The 21,235-nt window shown below is 37.9% G+C and overlaps 1 protein-coding gene and 1 long non-coding RNA gene across 25 annotated transcripts in view; one reads left to right on the top strand and one right to left on the bottom strand.

Moving 5' to 3' along the window:
* Positions 1-21,235, top strand: part of MAGI2 (membrane associated guanylate kinase, WW and PDZ domain containing 2) — a 696,944-nt gene that overhangs the window by 654,027 nt on the left and 21,682 nt on the right. For 23 of the 24 annotated variants that reach the window (XM_077783658.2, XM_077783653.2, XM_077783651.2 and 20 more), the window contains 3 exons: positions 1,733-1,973; positions 3,191-3,334; positions 19,638-19,776. In XM_077783658.2, coding sequence (XP_077639784.2) covers positions 1,733-1,973; positions 3,191-3,334; positions 19,638-19,776 — 524 coding nt within the window. The remainder of the gene's footprint in view (positions 1-1,732; positions 1,974-3,190; positions 3,335-19,637; positions 19,777-21,235) is intronic. The other variant, XM_085569316.1, reaches the window with a different exon arrangement.
* LOC146763508 (uncharacterized) lies at positions 6,798-19,642 on the bottom strand. Its single transcript, XR_014952045.1, has 4 exons — positions 18,493-19,642; positions 16,140-16,246; positions 14,698-14,783; positions 6,798-13,872 (listed from the first exon to the last, which is right to left on the bottom strand). It is a non-coding gene; the product is annotated as an uncharacterized LOC146763508 (long non-coding RNA).

The raw sequence follows: 21,235 nt of genomic DNA, 5'->3' as shown, positions 1-21,235 counted from the left end.
TATTTTTCAATAGATTTCATAAACTAGATTACAGCTTGTTTGTATAGCCACATACATTGCTTCTTTACCAAAATAAGATTTTAAAACTCTTAGGAATATTAACTAGGTGGTTTTTTTCACTTCCAATATTAAGGCTCAGTATCACAGTAAGCCTCACAGTAAGTTTGTCCTCTATCTTCTTTTTACAGGATCATGATACTGACTAAAAAAGTAAGAGGCTTGCATGTATGCATGCAGGTCTTACTAATTGTGGCATCAGTCTATTTTAATCTTCTCAGAAAATTCAAAGGGAAATAGTTTTGACTTTTTTTGTGTCTGGTTAGACATTCAGATTATTAAAGCTATTGTATAGAATGATTAGCCATAATTTCACTGTAACTACATTAATAAATTAATGAAATTTTGAAACATTTCAGACAATTTTAAACATTTAGATTCAGATTACATTTTATATATAAATCAACATAATCAAAAACAATGCTGTCATTTTTTCAGAGTGTAATTTTTGTAATCAATAAGTACATTTCAAAATCACTTTCAAAGCCTATATATATATATCTGTATCTGTATGTATCCATGAACAGTCATGGTCACTTGGTTGACTGAAAACATCCAGTCCATTATTAAAGCAGAATTTGAAATGTCTATTTCCTGTACAGGAAAGAAATATTTCCTTTGGCATCTAGGGAAGAGTGTAAGAATATCCACTATGTGAACATTTTTGTTAAAATATAACCTTAAACTACTATTACAGAATTATCTCCCTAAAAGTGTTCAGGACTTTCTTTGTGCCTCTTTAGCACACCACATGGTTGAGGTAGGGAAGTTTGCCATAAGGAATGTTCTTTACTTCACCCTGAAGTGCCATTATGTGCTGATTTCCATGTGCTATTCCCATCTGAATAAAGTAAATAACTAGGCACTGTATCTCAGAAAGTCACATTTTCTTTTAAATTTTAGGACTTAATTCCCTGTAACCATTTACCAGCTAAAGAAATATTTTACTTGTTATTAGTTCCTCATAACCAAATTTACTTTCTTTTCACCTTGTGTTATTTTTGTGCATAACTACTGACATGAATTTACTGACATGGCTTTTAGCCAGATAGCATCATAGGGAGTGTATAATAAAAATAATACACACTATATTAACATGTTATATCAAAGAATACCTTTCATTAAAAAGGTAACAGCTAAGACAAAGAATTTATCCTTTTTTAATCTTAAGTAGCTCACAATAATATTTTATGTCATTGAAAGGCGATATACACTGGACTGATATTCCACTTATTCTATAGAAATAAAAAGATGGGGAAAAAAATAGAAATAAAAAAGTGAGGAAAAAAACCACTTTAGAAACTCAGTGAATTATTTTGTAGTGAGTATAATGGGTGTTTTCACATGCAGTTTCATCTTCATTATAGGCAAAGTGGGAATCAACAAGATGCTTTTTCTGTTCCTGTCCCTTTGAGTCTACTCCTGATGTCACTGATACAAGCTGGAAAATTGCATAGCATGACCTGAGGGAAAATTGCTTATGCCCATGTTTCAAAAGCACTCGCTGTTTTCAGATGCCTTGACTATTTACCCTTGAGAGTTTTGCTTCTCTGTGAACATTTATTCCGTGCAATTTTGCAGCCAAGCAGCTGGCTTTCACTCCTCAGTGCCGCACTCAGTGCATATTCCTAATGGTCTGCTACTGTCTGAAACGGAGCCATTGTGCCTTCCTCAGTTACAGGTCAGAAGTAAAAGCCAGGCAGGACGTGAAGCCTGACATCCGGCAACCCCCGTTTACAGACTACAGGCAATCCTCCACGGACTACCGGCAGCCCCCGCTGGACTACCGGCACCCGCCGGTGATGGATTACCAGCAGCCACCGCCGCTGGACTACAGGCAGCCCCCGCTGATGGACTACAGGCAGCACTCCCCCGACACCAGGCAGTTCCCCCTGTCCGAGTACAGGCAGCCCCAGGTACAGGCAGACGCGCCCAGAGCGCTCCTTCCTACACAGAAGGCAGCAGGGTCAGTAGGACTGGTCATGGATGTTGGTAAGGAAGATGCCACTGTGGAAGGAGAAGACACATTAAAGGGTGCTACTCTGAGTTGCTGCTTCTCTGTAGAGGAAATTACTTCCAAGCCATTAATATTAATGTATAACTGTGTGATCTTTAAATTAACATTACATTTATAATTGTGTGGCTGTAATATTAAATGAATGCCATTTTTAAGGTACTGGAGAGTTGAAACAAAAATTCTAACATAAAAAGCCTTTTCATCAGCAGAGTTTTTTTCATTCTTGGGACATATTTATCAAACCGTAGGTGTTCTTAGGTCAGACTGCATTTCTACAGCATTCTTGAAAATTAAGATTTTATCTAATCAGAATAAATAAATAAAGGAATGAAAATCCTGACTGATAAAATTAATTTTCTGTTGGTAATAGTTTGGACGAGTAGAAACTAGCCCATGCAACTAGTTTCTTTGACATCAAGCATGATATGACAAATTCAAAGAGATGATGAGTTAGATGAAGAGTTATGGTACCTTGGACAAGATTCCTCTGGTGACAGATATTTACTGACAGTTTTGAAGGTTGAGGATTTAGCTGAAAGTTCAGACTTTGAAAAAGACCTTCCTTTCTCCTTACATAAAGGCAGGAAAAACAGAGGTCAAAAAGTATTAAATAGGAGACTGTAAACTTCTGGACACTATATGCTGGAACCATGGTGGTTTGTATGTCCATATTTTCAAAACCAGACACATAAACCATATCAAGAAAAATACTGAAATTCCCAAATGGGATCCAGAGAACCTTATGAAAATATTGTGCTTTCAGTATCTAAATAGCAAATCTCTACCCCCATGTGCATACCTTATAAGATGCTTCTTAGCATCTAGAGAGATTCTTGGGTTGGCTGTTTCCTACATCCTCCAGTTTAATTCTCTAATCAACAGAATGCACAACCCAAGCTTTCTCTTTATTTTCTCCTGCTCCCATGGACCTTGCACGCTTGGCTGACAATGGATCAGAAGCTACATCACAGTTTCCCTCCCAGACCTCTCTATGGACCTTTGCTTATATCAAGTGGATCAATAAATATTTGAAGAGATCGATTTTAACATTTTCTTGAATGCATACCACAATGCCCATATGGTTAATTGTCTTTCATTTTGTATTTGATTGAACAGGACTTTGATTATTTCACCGTTGATTTGGAGAAAGGAGCCAAAGGATTTGGGTTTAGTATCCGAGGAGGAAGGGAGTACAAAATGGATTTGTATGTGTTGAGGTTAGCAGAAGATGGACCAGCAGTAAGAAATGGAAGGATGAGGGTGAGTAAAATACATTGTGACATTTTGTTTTCAACATTTACAGATATGTTTGGTGATGGGGTCAAAGTGCTTTTTTCACCTCTGATCAGATTTTTAAAAATAATGCCAAATACCTCTTATAAAATAAGCCTATTCTGTTCAATTAGTGGATACACATAGTAGATCCCTGTAGTTTCTTCACAAATAAACATATTACTTCTGGCTAATAATACCTTTTATCATGTTATAAATGTTTGTCATTATTATTTTAACTCTTATCTAAGCAACTTAAAAATCTCAGACAAAGTTTGGTGTTTCTTAACTGACTTTTGGGTCTCTAATCACAAAAGCAAAGTGATCACTGTAGGACATAGATAATTATGAAAACTAAGCCATCATCTGTGTTGTTTTACTAATTTAAGCAAGTCACCTTTATACTGTTTGCTAAATTTGTTTATTGATCTTAATCTTGTTTGTAGGGATCATGGTTTAAAAAAAGAACAAACACACAGTCTATACAGGAAAAATAACCTAATCAAAAATAGAGACTTCAATCTGTGCATTTGTGATAAAGACAAGGTATAAATTCATCCAGGCCTGCTGATACTTTGCAGAATTGTGAGTACTGAAAAATGAGAAGGAAAAAACATAGGCAAGACTACCAAGAGTCAACATAAAAAGTTGTTTATGTATCTAATTAGTGCAGTCATGTTCAACCAATATTTAATTTCAAAAAAGGGCAATGAAAATTGTGTTCTGTACAGTGATAAGAACAGATTTTACAAATGTCATGGTTGTTGCACTTATTGTGTTTCACAGCCTAAACAATCTGGTCAAATTTGATGTCTTGCTGGAAGAGCACTGTCTTTCTGTGTATAGCTCAGGAGTTTTGGTGTGCTTCAAATTACTCTTAACTTGGCCACTTGGCAGAATTGCAAAATTTAGTTAGTCCTTAGTTGTATCATGGAGTGCAAGCCCCTGGCACTGGCAGCATCAGCAAAAGAAGTCCCCATGTCAGGAAGGCCAGCAGGGCAGTCAGGCAGGCAGCTGGTAATGGAGATATACTCCCACTGCATTTTTTGTGTGAAATGCAGGTGATTTTGTGCTGCAGCTGGAACTTTAGCTTTAGAATATCTTCTCTGATCTTCATTCTTTCCTTTGTTTTAGTATTATCATTGTCTGTTTCTCTTAATGAGAAGCCACATGCAAGATGTACATTAGTAGCTATAATGTGATTAAAGACAGAGAAAAAGCTGTGCTTTTAATAAGCTCTGGAATCACATATTTGGAAACATATGGCTAAGAATACAGAAAAGAAACAAAATAACACCTTTGAAGAGTGTTCATATCAAATAATAGCCTGTATTAGTTAGGAAATAAACATTCAAATCTGTGCACCATTTAAACAAACTAGTACTAAGGAATGAAGTTAGATTAGGAATAGCCAAAATATAGAAAGTATTTAACATGAATATGGGTTGTATTTTTTTCAATTGCATTAGGAAAATTCTGTATGTGTTAATGAATACTGCTAATACAGTTCCTAAAATATCTTGGTTTAAAGCTTTTTCATTGTAGTGGCCACAACATAGAGCCTGACATAATAAGTGTTATTCTGACCAGATAGCTGTAATTGGGGATTTTTCTCCCTTTTAAAAGCATCATTCTTTAGAACCAGTTCTCCCATGCATCCTTGTCACTGAGCATTATCTTTTAGTCTCCTGCCTCACAGACATTTTAACCTGACAAATGGGTTGGGAACATGAAAGATTTTTATATTCAGTGACCTGTGACTGATGGACAGCAGAAGCTCAAGAAACAGATCAAAACAAAAATAGAAAAAATAGAAGCAAAAGAAAAATAAATATTGTTGAAAGAAATATATTACATAGGAAGGTGGACAAAGGAAGCAGATTCCCTTTCCTAAATTTACATCAGCTATTAACAATGCAGGTTCATTCATACTTCTTGGCTGGTTGTTGCATCTCTGTATCTCTCTGTTTCACAGGTGCATCTCTACAGCAAAACATGCAAAAATCGGGGCAATGCTTCTTGCTTTAGATACCATTGTCCTTAAAGACATGATTCCCTGATCCTAGGCTTTCAGCACTGAGGATAGCAAACCGTGCTTTTGTGGTAGGATCTTACCAGAACACTTTCCAGCTAAGAGTCATTCTGGTGACCTACTTGTCTCCATTATTGTTTTGCTTGCTATTTCCTCCTCCTTGAACAGCCTCCTTTAATTTAACTGAAACTTTACAGAGAAACATTGAAGCATCTGCACAAGGTGCGAGTCATGCTTATAAAAAGAAATAACACACATAACTGCAGCCCTATTCCCAGTCACAAAACCAAGAAAAGAAAAATAAAACCAGATAAGTTGTGTTTTTATTGGGAACAAATTCACCAAGGAACACCCCATTTTAGGATTAAAAGATCTAAAATAGTCTTTAATTGCACTTCATGACAGATGAAGTTTTCTATTTTGAATTTCTGCAGAATTGTTGTGGGAACTGGAAAGGTGGAAGAGCACTGAATTGATGTCATACAAAGTTCATCAGTTTTCCAATCCTATTGCTCTTCTACTCAGGGATCCCTTTGTGCCAGCCTAGATAGACACAGCATTAAATCATGAGGTTCAACAAATGAATCCCTTTTCATGGTCTTGTCATGGCACCTTCACATGCACTGAGACTTTTATTTGAGCCCATAGACTCTGCAGAAGGCCCGAGCATATCTTAGTTTAACCTGGATTCATCTATCACTGGACATGGGCAGCAAATGCCCATCAAAGGACCCAGTGGCCTACAGAAAACTGATTCTTTGCACGCATCCTCTGCCCACATGGTTGTTAAACTATTCTCAACCAGTATTGGAGACCCACAGCCTTAAGGGCAGCTTCATATAAAATCATATGTCAGGCCATACGCCACAATTAACTGTGGCAAGACCTTACTGCAATTTATGGATAAAATATATGGCAGCTCCTCACAGGAGACTGCTGTAAGGGAGGACCTCCTCACTACACTGGAATTAAATACTGACAGTGTATTTTACATAGATATATCTAATATATGTAAATACTGACTTAATTCTGACAGCTGAACAGAGAGAAAGCTACAATGGCAAATTCTAAAAAAACCTATCTATGTCTGTGTTCCATAAGATATCCATAAGGATGCATTAAAATACCCATGAAAAAAGTTTGGATAACTATTAGTGCCTTTGTTATCTTTTCCCAGACTGGCAGACGTCTCAGCACATCAGGATTCCATTTCTCAAGCAATCCTAACAGCAGGGAAAAACACTGAAACTAGCTGGTGATGGCAATATTAAGAATAAAGCTGCAAGGCCCATTCTCAGAGTAGGGCAAGAGCATGGCACATACATTGTCAGTGACAGTCATATTGAGTTGAATCTGTCACCAGAGACAAGGGACATAACACAGACAATGTGGAGCAAAGTCCCCACAGTCTTTGAAGAAGCAGACACTACTGGAAACAATTTTACAGGTCTATTTAGATAAGGCTCATGCTAACTTATGTTTTATTCTTGCCTCATGCTGAGGACAATGATTGGCAGAGCTCTGCTTGCAGATCTCTATCCCTTCCTGTCTTAGAAGGAAGGGATAAGTTCCTTACTGCTCTCAGGGGGGTTGTTAAGCATGATCATAGTGTTTGCTAGACATGAGATAAGATCAACACATCTCTTATTGCCTTGAATGATATCTCCAGAAGCCAGCAAGTTCACTGAAACCACTGTCAAACAAAGAGCCTGTGGCTGAGGGCTGCAAAGGTACAGAATAACATTAAATTCTTGAAGAATGAGGGTAAAATGTGCTTTTTTTATAGACAGTGTACATCTGTGGCATTTTGTCACTTTGTGAGCTACATCCTTTTTTTCACATCTTCCACAAAAGCCATACATCTCATCTCTGACATCTCTACTTTCATTGTCTTGTCAACTCATTTTTCTCAGTCCTCATGCACCATTTAGCCCTATCTCCAGCTTCCTCATCTCTCCTTATGCTACATTATTTTTCTCATTTTATTGCATATTTTTCTTATATTTTGGCAGGACAGACATCTGAAATCCAGGTACAGAGAATTCTGCATCTTTCATGCTCTGCAGTTCTGCTTTGACTCTTCAGTCTTTTTTCCCATTTGTTGCATTTCTGTGGTTTGCATCCCTTTTTTGTTTCAGTTGTACACAGCTGGAGATAAAACCAGGCACAAAAAAAAACACAGGACAGGAGGCTCCTATAGTGTCAATTATGAGATTCTGTGTTGTTGCATAAGAGTCTGTGTGGCCTTGCTTGGTTGTTCCACCTTGCTGAGTGAGCAGCACAGTGATGCTCACACCAGTAACTAATCTAGGCTGTGGTCAGGTTCATGGCATTCTGCAAACCAGCACAGTTAGTGTGTTTAATAATTTCCCATAATAATAAACAGAATTAAAGTTTCAAATCATGGAGGACATAAATATTAGATTTAAAACTGCTGTCAAAACCCATGTATTCAGCAACATTCAAAACTGACATTTTCCTCTTTGTTTGCAAAAGAGTTACAGATTTACTATCAAACTCATAATCTGATATTAAAGCACTCTCTTGAGCCGTAAGAGAAATAACTTAAAGCCCCCTTTGAAAAATTTGGAGTCCAGGCTTCTGAACAGTAGGGTGGCTTGTATTAGTTGGCTATAGCTAATTATGTCTCACAGAATAAATTTGTTGCCATTAAGACTCTTCAGGCTTCTCAAAGGAACAGGTGGTATGTAGGCATCTGGGCTTTCTACATGCTGTATAACTGTGGAGTTTAACAGCATAAACCTGTCTCCCTTCAATATGACATTTCCAAACATCTCAAGTCAGGGCGCCCTGAAATCACTTAAATTGTTCAGAGTTCAGTGAATAGGTAGTCAGAGATGAGTTAATTAGGACCCTACAGTGCTTGGAAAGTCTTTTATACCATTCAAAACAGAAGTCTTCCTCTTGTTTCATTGTGGTGTTTTTCCATTTCACATTTCTTTATTGCTAGATGTTGCACACATTTAGCTTGGTGTTCATCTAGTTACTTAATCACTGTATCCCTTTTTTTCAGCCCTTGATTTTTAGGTTCTTAGTAGATCAGTTGTCAGTTTCCACCAAATAAGGAATCATTCCCTTTCTGAGGCTCAGATGTAATACAGCTTCCATAGATACTTCTTATAAGTCCATATTAACATGTGTAAAATATCCTCATTCTTTTTTAAAATTAATTTTCAGTTGCTGTTGTCTTGCAAATCAAAGATGACAAAATCCAACAGAAATGCCTGGACTACCACATACCATTTGTTAGATTCCTACTGCATAAGCAAATTTTGTACCAAAAACCACACGCAGTTCCTGTCATAACATACATAGGAACCTTATAACATTTGTGATTCTGGTGTCTATACATTATTGTATTTCTTCAGTCCATCCAGAACCAAGTCTTTGCAGGGTTATCTCAGCTGTCTGTAATCCTGTTGCTAAAGGAATATGGAAAATGGGAAAATATGAAAAAAGCACTGATCATCAACAGGACTGATTGTTTTCTGTCAGTGACCATCAAATCAAATCAAAGCTTAAAAGGAAAAATGAACAATTTCTTACTCTACACTAAATGGAAATCCTTGACATCACTTTGCTATGCAGCCACCACAATCTGCACTGACTCCTTACTTGTGTAGAGCCTCTCTGAGATTTCTTGTTAATGAAGAACAGAGCATCTATTTGGGGTGTTCCATCAGTGATTGGTCCCATATTAAAGGATGATTTCCTACAGTCTGAAGTGGAAAACACCTAAGATTGCAATCAGTAAGTACAGTTAGCAAGTAGCTCAGCTCAGCTTGAGAGTGACTAGAGCAAAAAGCATTAAAAATAGAGAGAAACAGTTGTCACAGTAAAGAGAGTAGGTGACAGATAGAGACATTTCTTTATCCAACCAAGAAAGCTGCAGCAAGGAAACAGGAAGAATGAAGGAATAGCTTGCTCAGTCATGAGTTTTTATAAACATTTAAGGCAATCCCAGCATCCAAAAATGAATGAAGGATTTACCAGTTTAATCTTTAATTGCTGATATAGCATGCTTTGGAATCCTATTTTAGATTGAAAAGAAAGAACAAGACTGACATACTGCTGAGTGACTCATGAAAGTCCTCAGCTTCTCCAGGTCCTAAAAAGCAGTGAAATCTTATATTCAGAATATTGGAGGAAAGTGGATGCTGCTGGGAAGCCTCTTTGCAAGTCTACTCTAACCACAGCAAGCACAAAGGTAGGAGGAGCAGTGATAGGTCCTAAGAGCTAGAAAGGTCATTTCCACATGGTGTGCTGGCACAGCAGGGACTCAGCTGCTGAACCCTTGATGTGAGTGAGGGCTTGAGAAGGCTGACAGAAACCCCACTGAAAATTTGGAATGTATATAATACTAATATTTGGAATAATCCCGCACATCAGGGACAGAAGTACACTCCAGGAAAATGCATTGCTCCACCAGCAGCAGCTTGACTAAGGTTTTGTGCACACATCTGGAAGACAAATGCCCACAGAGTGATTGATGCTAGTTAGGCAGCCCATCTTTTCTACATAAGTAGCACTTACTCTTAAAACCTGCAGCATACCTGGCTTACTTTCTGCAGTAATATAACTCTTACCTTCATAATAAGCATTCAGTGAATGTCAACACTGTCATTTCAATGGAACAAAAAGACAAAGATATTCTTAGTCTCATCCATTTATTCTGTGACTTGTGATCCATCTGAACAGTACAGGAAGATGTTAGCTGTGCTTTCCTACTGAACTGGATGTCCCTTTGGGGTAATCTAACTCACACTCCAATTCCCTACTACATACATCACTGCCCAGCCTCACTTGTGGAGAGACTAGGTGTGATTGATCTGAGCTCAGAGAATTCAACTGGGATACTCGAGCTTATGAGCTGGATGCCAGCCTGTGGCAAGAGGAGCTCAGTTCTGGGTTAGTGTAATTGGCAGAACTCAAGGAAGAATATATTGACATGCAGACATAAAGCTGATCAACATTCTACTGTTTGCACAACAAAGAAATGCATACTGAGGCCCTCGGGGATCCTGAATATATTTTGACAGTATAAAAGCTTAATAAATCAAGAGCGAATTAGCTGTAGGTGAACTATTATTCAGCATTTCTCCAAAAATCTGTGGTTTTAAGAATTTGTTTGCAGAAAGGTAAGGATAAAGAGTATTCCTCTCACACACTTAATTAAAATCCTTCTTACAAAAATTTATCCAGTCTGGAACATTCAAAGCATCCTTCTATCTCTATGCCTAGTAGCAAAATCTTTCAAGCCAGCTGTGAAAAAAAAAGTTAATAATCATGATAAAAATAGTTAAGTATTAAAGTTTAAGACTAAAATACTTAGTTGGCAGGCAGGCATCTTATTTAAATCTGGGTTTATAGAATATTTATGAAGGTTTTGAGGTCTAAAAAATTAATTAACCCTAACTTAAAAATTAAGAATCAAGTGTTAGAAAACAGATGAGCACACCACATGATGCTGCTCTGTTAATTAAAACAATTTGTCCAGCAACAGGAATGACATAGGCATTGACTTCTCTTCTTTGTTTTCCCAAATCATGACAAGTGGAAACTGGGAGAGCTCATCTCTGAAAGTAAAAGGATAAATATGAGGCCTATTGCTATGGCCCACCAGCCTAGTATCCTCATTCCAACAAGGACAAGTAAAGGATGTTTAGAAAAGGAATTTAGGACAAGTATGAAATGATTCTTCATTGCATATAACATCCAAGATGCTGTCAGTCAGGAGTTTATATATTTTTCTAAGACTCAGCATTGGGACTATTTTTAACCACTTATTTGAATGTACTCATGCTTTTGACATTCCAGATATAATGTGTCAATGGATTCCAAGTCAAAGTGCTTGCATTGGAAAAAAAACCTCCTTTTTGTTGTTTGTAGTTACAATATAATAGCCTTACTTCATCATTCTGCATATCAGTCTTTTTTCTATTGATCTATATCATGTACTAAACCTGATCAGTCTATTTCACCTTGCATCAAAAGGGAGCTGTTCTTTACCCCTGACCATCCTCACTGGCCTCCTCCAAACCATTTCTGAATGTATCACATTCATTTGGAGGTGGAAGCACCAGAACAATTTGCAGTTTTCAGGATATTGGTGCTCCTAAATGACACAGCAATGGCTTCTCCTTTTTTCTCCATTTTCCCCCTAACAGTTGGTATTCTGTTTGGGTTTTTGGCTGTGCTGACATTTTCAGCTTAGTGAGCTAAGCACAAGGACAGTGTGTTTCAGTGTGTTTTCAGTGGTGATGGCTGATTGAGAGTGATGGAGTACATCATTTTCCACATGTACTATACGTGGTGCTTAGCACTCAGCACCACTGGACTTCATGTGCTGCTTTAGCACACAGGACTGTGCCATCTTTTTTAAAGCTTTTAAGTTTAGATATAAGAATACTGCATGGTAATGTGCTGTCTGCAAATCCTATCACCTCTTCCCCACACCATTTGCAAGTGTGCTGAACAGAATAATCACTGTGGTGAAGTGTTTTGATTGTGAAAATTGACCACTTATTTAAAGCATTTTCCCCCTAGAATTTAATCTCCTGCTTAGAAGACCTGATTCTTTTTCATCCCACAGCAGAGCCTCTATTGAAGATTTTACTATTAAAAGCTTTCTGAAAATGTCAGTATACTAACCAGATCACATTAATCTATATAGTCATTGAGAGCTCCAGTGACCTGCAATAAATCTGTGAGGAATGGCTTCCCTCTACAATAGCCACGCTGACCCCTTCCCACTATATCATCATTATCCATGTGCCAGCTAAGCCTCACCATCCTTATTGCTTCCTTCTATCTGCTCAATTGAACATGAGATTCGCTTGGTTACTTTCCAAGACCATTCTTAAAGACTGGTGTCACACTTGCCACTTCCCATTCCTTTGAAATTCAGCAATTTACTGACTTAAGCAGTAGATTATATCCTATAGCTACCAGTTGAACAGCTTCATATCCAAATTCCTTTAGAACTGAGGATGAAAGTCATCTGCTTCTGGTAGTGTCTCACTATCCGTTTCATCAGTCTGTTATAAAATCTTTGCCACGGACCCTGCTGTTGGAGTCAGTTCCTCACTCAACCCTGCAGTGAGCAGATCCTCTGCAGGAGTTTTGCTGCCCTCCTCTTCAGTGAAAATTGATGAAAAGAATTCATCTGTTTTCTGCAGTCTTTGCTACCTTGTGCCCAAACTATCTTTTGAGATCTGACAGACTCCATGCTTATGGTAAGCTTGAAAATATCTTCTTAGAGCTTACATTTCAGCATTTTTCCTCCTCAAAATCTTTTTGTGGTTTCATCTTTATCTTGTTGGAGTTTATGTTCTTTTCTCTTTTGCTGTGTGGATGCAGCTTTGGACAAAGGAATCTCCATTCTCAGCTTTCTCTGTAGGATCTATAAAATCAGCTTGTCAGACCTTGAATTTGCTTTGCTTTTGCCTGATAAGAACTGCCTAGACCATCAAGAAGATACCAGAAAATTTTCTTCTTTCTTTTCACAGTCTCTATTGGATCCCATCCCTGATTCTAATGGTGAAGTAGATATTATTAATATTACGTTATGCTACAATGAGTTATCCTACCTCTGTTTTGAAAAAGTAATAGTGTATCAAATAGAGTAGGGCAATGCATTTTCCTTTTACCTTTGACAGGTTTATTTCACACATACATGGATTATTTTGCAGCAATGTTGTGAAAGGCATCAAGTGTACTGTAGTACCAGAAATCCACTTTGCTGTCTCTTCAGCCCTCCTGGCTGAAATCTCCATTTTTCCCTCTTGCACTCCCCACTCTTTGCAGACAATCAGGCATGCACATTTTCCACTTTACAAGCTCTCTTTCTCAGATAGCACTATTATTTCTTTCTCTCTCAGATAAAGGTGAAAAAGTAAAAAGAAAAAAGCTAGAGCTCCTGCTGAGGAGTGGTGTGAAGGTCTTTTCTTGCTCTGCACCATGTCCTGTGTCCCTTCTTTCCCCATTCTTTTGGGCAGGAGTCAAGACCATCTCTCTGTGGGAACAAAGGGCCTGGCATTTCCAGGTGTAAGAAGCCCCAACTGCTTAAAGTGCTGGTTGGTCACAGAAAAAAAGACTTTTTCACTCCAAATTTTAGGTAGTTGTTTCAAAAGTAGCATGAGACATGTTATTGTAATTCCCCCTAAGAGAACTACCATGTCACCTGCTGAGACATCCAAGCTCACATACCTAAAATGCACTGGAGGGAGTCCAAGATTACCACAGCCCCACAGCTTTGCTCAGGCTGCCTATCACACGTGGGATTTCCAGGCAGCACACATTCTCTGCTGTGAGGAGGTTTGCACAGCACATGTCCAGCCTGTGCCTAACTCCAGGCAATGATGCTAGAGCTTGACAGTACTTGGAAATTCACCAAAATAGATACTCTGGAATTGCCTTGTGGTCTCCAAGTACAGACAATTTTTCAGCCTTTTGGACCAACTGACAATAACAACTGCAACAAATAACATGTAAAAGTGTTTCGGTTATAAAAATAGAATGCCCATATAAAAATAATTACATGTGATTTGTCTCTTTCCTGAGGTTTAATTATAAAATGCATTAATAAAATGACAGATAGCAATGTCCTCCACACAAATCACTTGAGGCTGCTTTTATCATTAGATCTAACATAGACTGAAAATGTGCATACACAATTAATTTAACTTCATGCAACTGGGAACCATACACCTGTTTAGAGACTGTTCCTTAAGCTCCAACAGAGGCAAACGTACACAAGGCTCTCATCTGTAGTTTAAAAGCACACTCAAGCAAGGAAAAACCTCTTTACTACATTAAAGCTATATATGTTTCCCTTCTAGCTCACCCTGTTTCTGAAACTCTGTTTGTGTGTATGGTTGGCTTTTTTTAACAAGACTAGTAATAATTGCTTTAAAATATGGCCAGAACAAAGGCTCTGTAGATAGACCCACTATATACTTGAGGCACTTTATTCTAATGATTTGGAGAAGCTTTACAATTTTCTTTCTAATTAACCTATCAATAGTGATGTTACTTAAACATTCCTTAGGAATATTATCTTCTCATTATTGCCAGAAAACATGTTGCCCAATTTTATAGCTCAGTTGTTCTTACACATGGATGGAGCATCTGAATTAACTTGAACTGAAACAGATTTTGTAAAGAAACACTCTCCATACACCAAACTACTTTCATAATTGCATTTAAACAGATTTCAAAACATTAAGGGAGTGAAGCATTCAGTGTTTACTTTGTGCTTGCACATCATAAGAATATAATAGAGGAGTATTCTGCTTACCAAGTGGCATTGGGTGAGGAGGAGAACTGGTGTGTTTCAGTAGGTATTCTTCCCAAACAGCAGGGAAACCCAGCAGTGGCCACGTTCTTCAGGAAGAAAGAAACACAATGCAAAAGCAATGTGTATAAAATTTCCAGATTCATAGCTGCAAAAAACTGGTTTCTTCAGAATAAATACAGCTTGAGCAGCAGCCAGGCAAGCGTCCCAGGCTGTCTTGCCAACATGCTTCACCCTCAAGCTGCTGAAAACACCTGGAGGACATAGAGGTAAATCATTCCTGCTTTGTAATCTTTGCTGAAGACCACCAGGAAGGTTAAAAACCAGAGCTGATGCCAGCCTGGGGAGTGTCCCACATGCAGAGCTTGCCTGTTGGGATGGGAAAGTGTACATCCAGCTGTTTCACATGTTTAAAGGAGCATGAAGAACTGGGAAAAAAGAGATCTACTGCCTGATGAGATGGCTGAAATATTCAGGATTTTCCTTTTATCAGTCTCCATTGAGATGCTCCCAAAAACATAAACAAAGAAATCAGTATAAATCAGAATAAGGAGAAAACTGCTTAAAGCATACTTAGATTCAAGTTTGCAGAACTTGTTGATGTTCATGTATGCTATATTACTAAATTAAGTCAATTTATAGATTATTAGTAATTATGTCTAAGAATTCATGGAGGACAAGAAGGTTAGACCAAAGAAAGTAAAACATATACCCCATTTTTAAAGACAAATAAAGAAAATTTCCTTTAATTTTTGTGCTCAGAAATAATCTGTGACAAGTTACCAAAAAGTTGAGAAAGTTCACTGGCATGTGAATTGTGGAAAGCAAATCTTGTCACACCAGACTAATTTTTCTTTCTTATGTCTGATTTTCATTCTTATTTTATGTGTAAAAAGAAGGAGGAGAATGTACAATCTTCCTTTAACCTTTCAACACTACCTTCTATGAAATCCACATTAAATGGTTAAGGCCCGAGGTGGAATCTCTTTTAACATGGTTACTGACAATAATTCCTCTCAAAGACTGCTCTGAATGATTTGCTCCTTAATAGTAATTACAAATTTAGTTCTGAGGTGCCTGGAATGAAACCAACTCAGTTCAATATTCCATTAATAATTGGAGACCTACTGATAAATAATAAAATAAAATTTGCTGATGCCAGTGTGTCACTATTCATAGGGAGTTTTAAAAGACCTTGAGAAACAGACTGTTTCAAAATAAAAATTTCGTACTAAAGCAGTCAATCTGATAAAAGTCACAGAGGTGCACAGTGCTCAGTTTAGGGCAGAGAAATCAGATGCACGATGATAAATGTGAGGTAACTGCTCAGAATCCAAACTGACCACAGGCTGCAAATCTGATGTGTTACAAAAAGGCAAGGAATTTGTTCTGTGAACATTATTAGTAAATGTAGAAAAAAATGTTATCATTTTGATCTGTTCTACCTTCATAATATCTTCAGTTTAGACACTGTGAACAGACATGGAAGGATCCAGAAGAGAAGTGTAGAGAAATTCTGTGTGGCATAAACTGCAGGAATCATCTTTTGATCCTAAAAAGAGAAATCAGGATTTCATGTAACAGACACAGATTTTATGCTTGCAATTACCTCTGGCCTCACCTTGGTGTATCTTCAATATGTGCATATATGTGAGACACTCTTTAAAAATCACTGGATTTAGAAAAGATAGAAATAGCCCCACAAATCTAAAAAATTATTCCACAATAGAAAAGTTGAGAGAGAAAGCATATTTGAATGCCTGGACAAAGAGAAAACATACAGCATGGTTTTGTCCCATATCAACCATAAGAAAATCTACATCATGGAGGGAAAGAAAGGTTTTCAAGATTTAACTGAAGGAAAAAACCAAGAATTCTACCTTGCTGACACACGGGGAACCACTCCTCAGCCAAGGTTTTCTCTTTTCTATGAATTTCCAGATATGAGTGCAAAGTCTAATTGAAGCTTTTCTTGAGGTAGGAGTATTGACAACTTTTCCTTGTCTTTTTTCTCATCTAATCAGAGATAGGCTTATGCTGCAAAGGCAGTATAATTCAGCTGTACATCAGTCAGCCTCAAGACACAAAAGCAAGGAACACAATTAACCCACTGCTTCTGTAACTATGCATTATACCTCTGGTTTCACCCTGTCTGATGTAGATTTCAGAGCACCTAATTTTTGCAAACTTGTTACTCTCCCCTCCTTCAGTCACATAACCAAGATGCTAGCCTTTTTTTAAAGCTTTCTCAAGTTATTTGCACATAATATTTTATAAGAAAATGAAATATCAAATCAACTACAATATTTTATAATGAAAGAAAATATCAAATGAGCTACGTGCTGCCTACAGAGAAAAAAAAATGTGAATTCACGGAAATACAGAAAAGGTTACTTTAATACAAGATAGTTCCTGCATATTGACCAGTGAAAACAGAAGGCAAACAGCAAGGGAAAAATGTGACATTAACTTAACCTTTTTACATATTAAACTGTATTAAAATCTTTCTGTCTGTATGTTCTGGAGTGCAGAGGATTTTATTTGAAGGACTGTACATTCTTTATGCAGCTTTCAGTACTAATTTTTAAAGCTATTCATCAAGGAGTGTTAAAAACACCTATTTCATTTGATCTAATCTAGCACTTCTCTCAAGACATGCTAACAAGAACATTTTAAATACCTTCTGCAAAATATAGTCTACCCAGGCAATGTACCACAAAAAGAAAAACTGGCATTTAGAAACTGGTTTTTCCAAAATCATTGAATTTTTTATGTATTTGGCCTGATTAATATCCCTATGGGGATGCTACAAATGCATCTTCTGTCTGTGTTACAGGAGTTGTAACACAGATTTTCTCTTTTTGCTCCAAGTGTGTGAGCCAGCTGCATTGTCCAAAAGTCTGGGGGATGCAGAGAGCCGTGTATGGCCAGACCTGGGGGAGATCTCACCACGATCCAGAGAGCACCTGTGTTGTGTGTCAGTGTGGCCTGAAGGCTATCAGAAATAGTTTAAATTTTGCACTGCATGGTACAACCAAATGCATTCTTCATAAGAGAGAAAATCAGCTGAGGAAGAAATTTGCACTGCAAAAATTATCCTGCACAAAATAATTCTGATTTTTTTCCCCCACTCTTAATACTGCAGCAATTACAAAGTGTAATAGCAAAGCTAATAGGGATTATTTGGATCAATGGCTTTTCAGTTACACAAAGTATCAGCATAGATTGCATACAGGATCCTGGGACAATGCAGCCTATTGACAAATATGAATTATATTCATTCCTACTGAGAAACACTGCCATAGTACTTCTATTAGCATTCTTTCTGAGCAAAAGGATTCGGTAACTTCTAAGTCCTTCTAAAAGTAAGGACCTAGACAGCTTCTTGACAACCTTTCCAGATTTTTTTTTTTTTTGATGCTAGGAGTTGTGTTGACATTTCATATTGTGCACATTTATTTGGTAAATACTATATTTCAAACTCAGGCAAGAAGGAAAACCTCTGAAGGATTACACTTTGAGCTGACAGAAGTACAATTGCAGCAAAGAAAACATACAAAATAGAAGATATTTCAGTGTCCAAGGCCAGCTAAGAGCTGGTTTTGTTGAGACAGTCTTGTAAGAGGGAAAGAAAGACCTTGAAGTCTGTATCATTTTCTCTCTAGGATGTGTAGGCATTGTTTTAGTGTGGTGAAAACACCCTGTGAGGAAGCTGTAGGTGAAGAGTGAGGCAGGTAAGATCCTGCTGAACAAATGTGTTCCTCTGGCACTGACAAATGAGTGTGCTGACCCACTCACCTGAGAGCCTCATGCCCTACTCTTGGCTGCCCATCACCTGGACCTGCACCACTACCAGCACCAGGAGATCATCCCTCCTTCTGGGTTCCACTAAGGTTGCCCTTCCAAGGGGGCTAGGAGGCTTCTGCAAGACACAAATTCCAAAGGCTGTGGTGCTGCTAACACCAGGCTCAGGTGTCACCTCACTGTGTTGCTTGTTGAAGGCTCTCACAAAGGGGCATCACAGCAGCTGTGCAGTGCTGCTCCCTCCATTGCCCTCAGCTGCGCTGACCAGGCACAGCAGAAAGCAACTGCTCCCCTGCTGAAGGAGAAGCTTTTCAGCATGGAAAGCCAGCCAAAACCAAAACATGCAGGCTGGAGTCAAAGCCAAGGAAGATGGGGTGGATGGGATGTGCAGACATCAGTGCCACATTTAACTGCTGTAGAAATAGAGCAGAAAAATAATAATGAAGCTGGCTCTAACTGGAAATCTGGCCAGGAGATGAGTGGCAGAAATCCATAATCAGAACCCTGGAGTTCAGCTGCTCTAACTAGACAGTTCAGCCACGGGCTGTGCTTACTCCCAGCAGAAAGCTCCTGTGGTAAATAGTTCAAAGTATGCTCTTTGAACTCCAGCAAACCTGCTTGTCCTGTGTCATAGCACTAACCTTTCTTTGTTTAATAGGTGCTTCATAGCGACTCTTAATTTGGTGTGAAAATTTACTACCGAGGTTTGGAAATTCAGATGATGGAAGTTTCTATTTGTGCTTTGAACCTCTCTTTTCTCTGTGAAAACAGCAAGTGCAGCGAAGTTCTTCTCAGGCTCACGCAACACTGCGTGGAACAGAGTAGCACAGATAAAGTTCTGGTGATTCCACCATGTCAGGCAATTCAACAAAGCCTCTTATATGCAGAAGATGTGAGCAAGTTCCAAAGGCATTACACTGATTTCAGCAGAAGACTAGCAGCATTTGATATACCATGTTCAGAATCCACTTTGGAGGTTATTTGATCTGCCAGTAATATTCCTCAGATAGACAGGAACAAATTTACCTTGATGTGTCTGTCTGTCATTCAAGTAACCTGCGATCCATTGAATATGTCTCTTCCTGAAACACTCATTTTACTGCAATTCTGTCTGACTCAATATTCTTCTTGCCTGACAGGTAGGAGATCAAATAATTGAAATCAATGGAGAAAGCACAAGGGACATGACACATGCCAGAGCAATAGAGCTAATCAAGTCTGGTGGCAGGAGAGTGCGACTGTTGTTGAAACGTGGAACAGGCCAGGTCCCAGAATATGGTGGGTTTTCATCTTTACATTTTTAAATGTGCATGACTCTATATAAATTAACTATACTGCTTTTGAATTAAGTAGCAGTTGCAGATATTTATATATTGTAATTTCCAGGAGCACATTAAGTATTTAAGTGCTTAAATGCTTAAGGGCTTAAGTGCTTACCTGTGTAGGGGTGGACTTACATTGTGTACATCGCTGTCATCTGCTGCCCTCCCAACACAGGCAGTGGCTTCCAAGATGGGCATTGGAGGAAGCACTAAAAACCTCCTAGGGGACATCTCTGAGAGTGCTGGGAGTTGCTGATTTGCCCATAAACTCTCCTTTTCTTCCTTTATTGGAATTTCTTCCTTATTGGTACTTCTCTGCACATTTTGAGTCTCAGCAGATGATTTTGTTCCCATGTAATTGTGTGGCTCAGGTTGGAACTCTAAGCCTTGTCAAGAATGTACTCCTTTCTTTGACAACTTCACCCATTGTATTCTCCCTGACAAAATACATGGATGATCAATTAGATGCCAGTTCTGAATTTAAAACATGAGATTTTGCTTGTTGTGGTGAGAAAACAGGATCCATTCTTCTTATATTTTGTTTCAGAGAGATTTCTGTGACTTTTTAAATATTTCAAAAATCATGAGTCATTTAGACAATATAGAGACCTTATTTCATAACTGAAATGACAAAAATTAAAAAGAAATTATCCAAAGGTAGTTTCAAAGATGAAGAGTTTTTTTAAAAAAACTTAAATCAGAGCTTACTGTATAGGATGTTGTAACAATTTCATATATTTACATAAGTTGTGTAATGTGGACCTCTGGGCCTTAAATCTCTCAGGAAAAGGGCTACTTTTTAATGAAAAGTCATTAAATTCTTTATGCTATGAGGTCCAAAACTCTATTAAACATTTTTACTTTTACTTTTGAAGTATGCCTTCCCATTAGAATCTGAAATTACACTCACATAAAAATTCAAATACTTAGGCTTAACTATAGGTTCAGGTGAGCCTTTGTTGCCAACATAAATTCAATACCTCTGTTAAAGTCAGCTGCACTGAATGTCAATTCTTTCCCAGCTGTCAATACACATGGTAATTGCACTGTTTTCTTCTCTAAACAGGAGCTAATTCTATGGCTAAAACAATAGGACAGTGTATGCTGCATTTTTTACAACTTTCAAGAGCTTCTGAATAAAGGCAAGAAAGATGGCCCATAGCCCACTCACCTTGTAATAAAGTTAGTGATTCATACTTTTGATGAGTAGAAACAAAGCCAAACTGGCTTTCAGGGGCTCTGATAAAATCATACTATGACATTTAATATCAATTTTAACTAGTGTGCAATCCTTTCAGAGAGACCTCAAATGGAAGTTCAGGTCACCTCCAAAACTGTTTTATGGGGAGAGGTGCATCATTTTTAATGAAAGAACAAACAAATGGCCAGGACTGATGCAGAGTTAGTGATCCTTC

This window comes from Lonchura striata, chromosome 1A, assembly GCF_050655825.1.
Source record: "Lonchura striata isolate lonStrDom1 chromosome 1A, ASM5065582v1, whole genome shotgun sequence".
NCBI lineage: Eukaryota > Metazoa > Chordata > Aves > Passeriformes > Estrildidae > Lonchura > Lonchura striata.
Note: the sequence above shows the minus strand (reverse complement) of the source record. Positions and strands in the feature narration are given on the sequence as shown.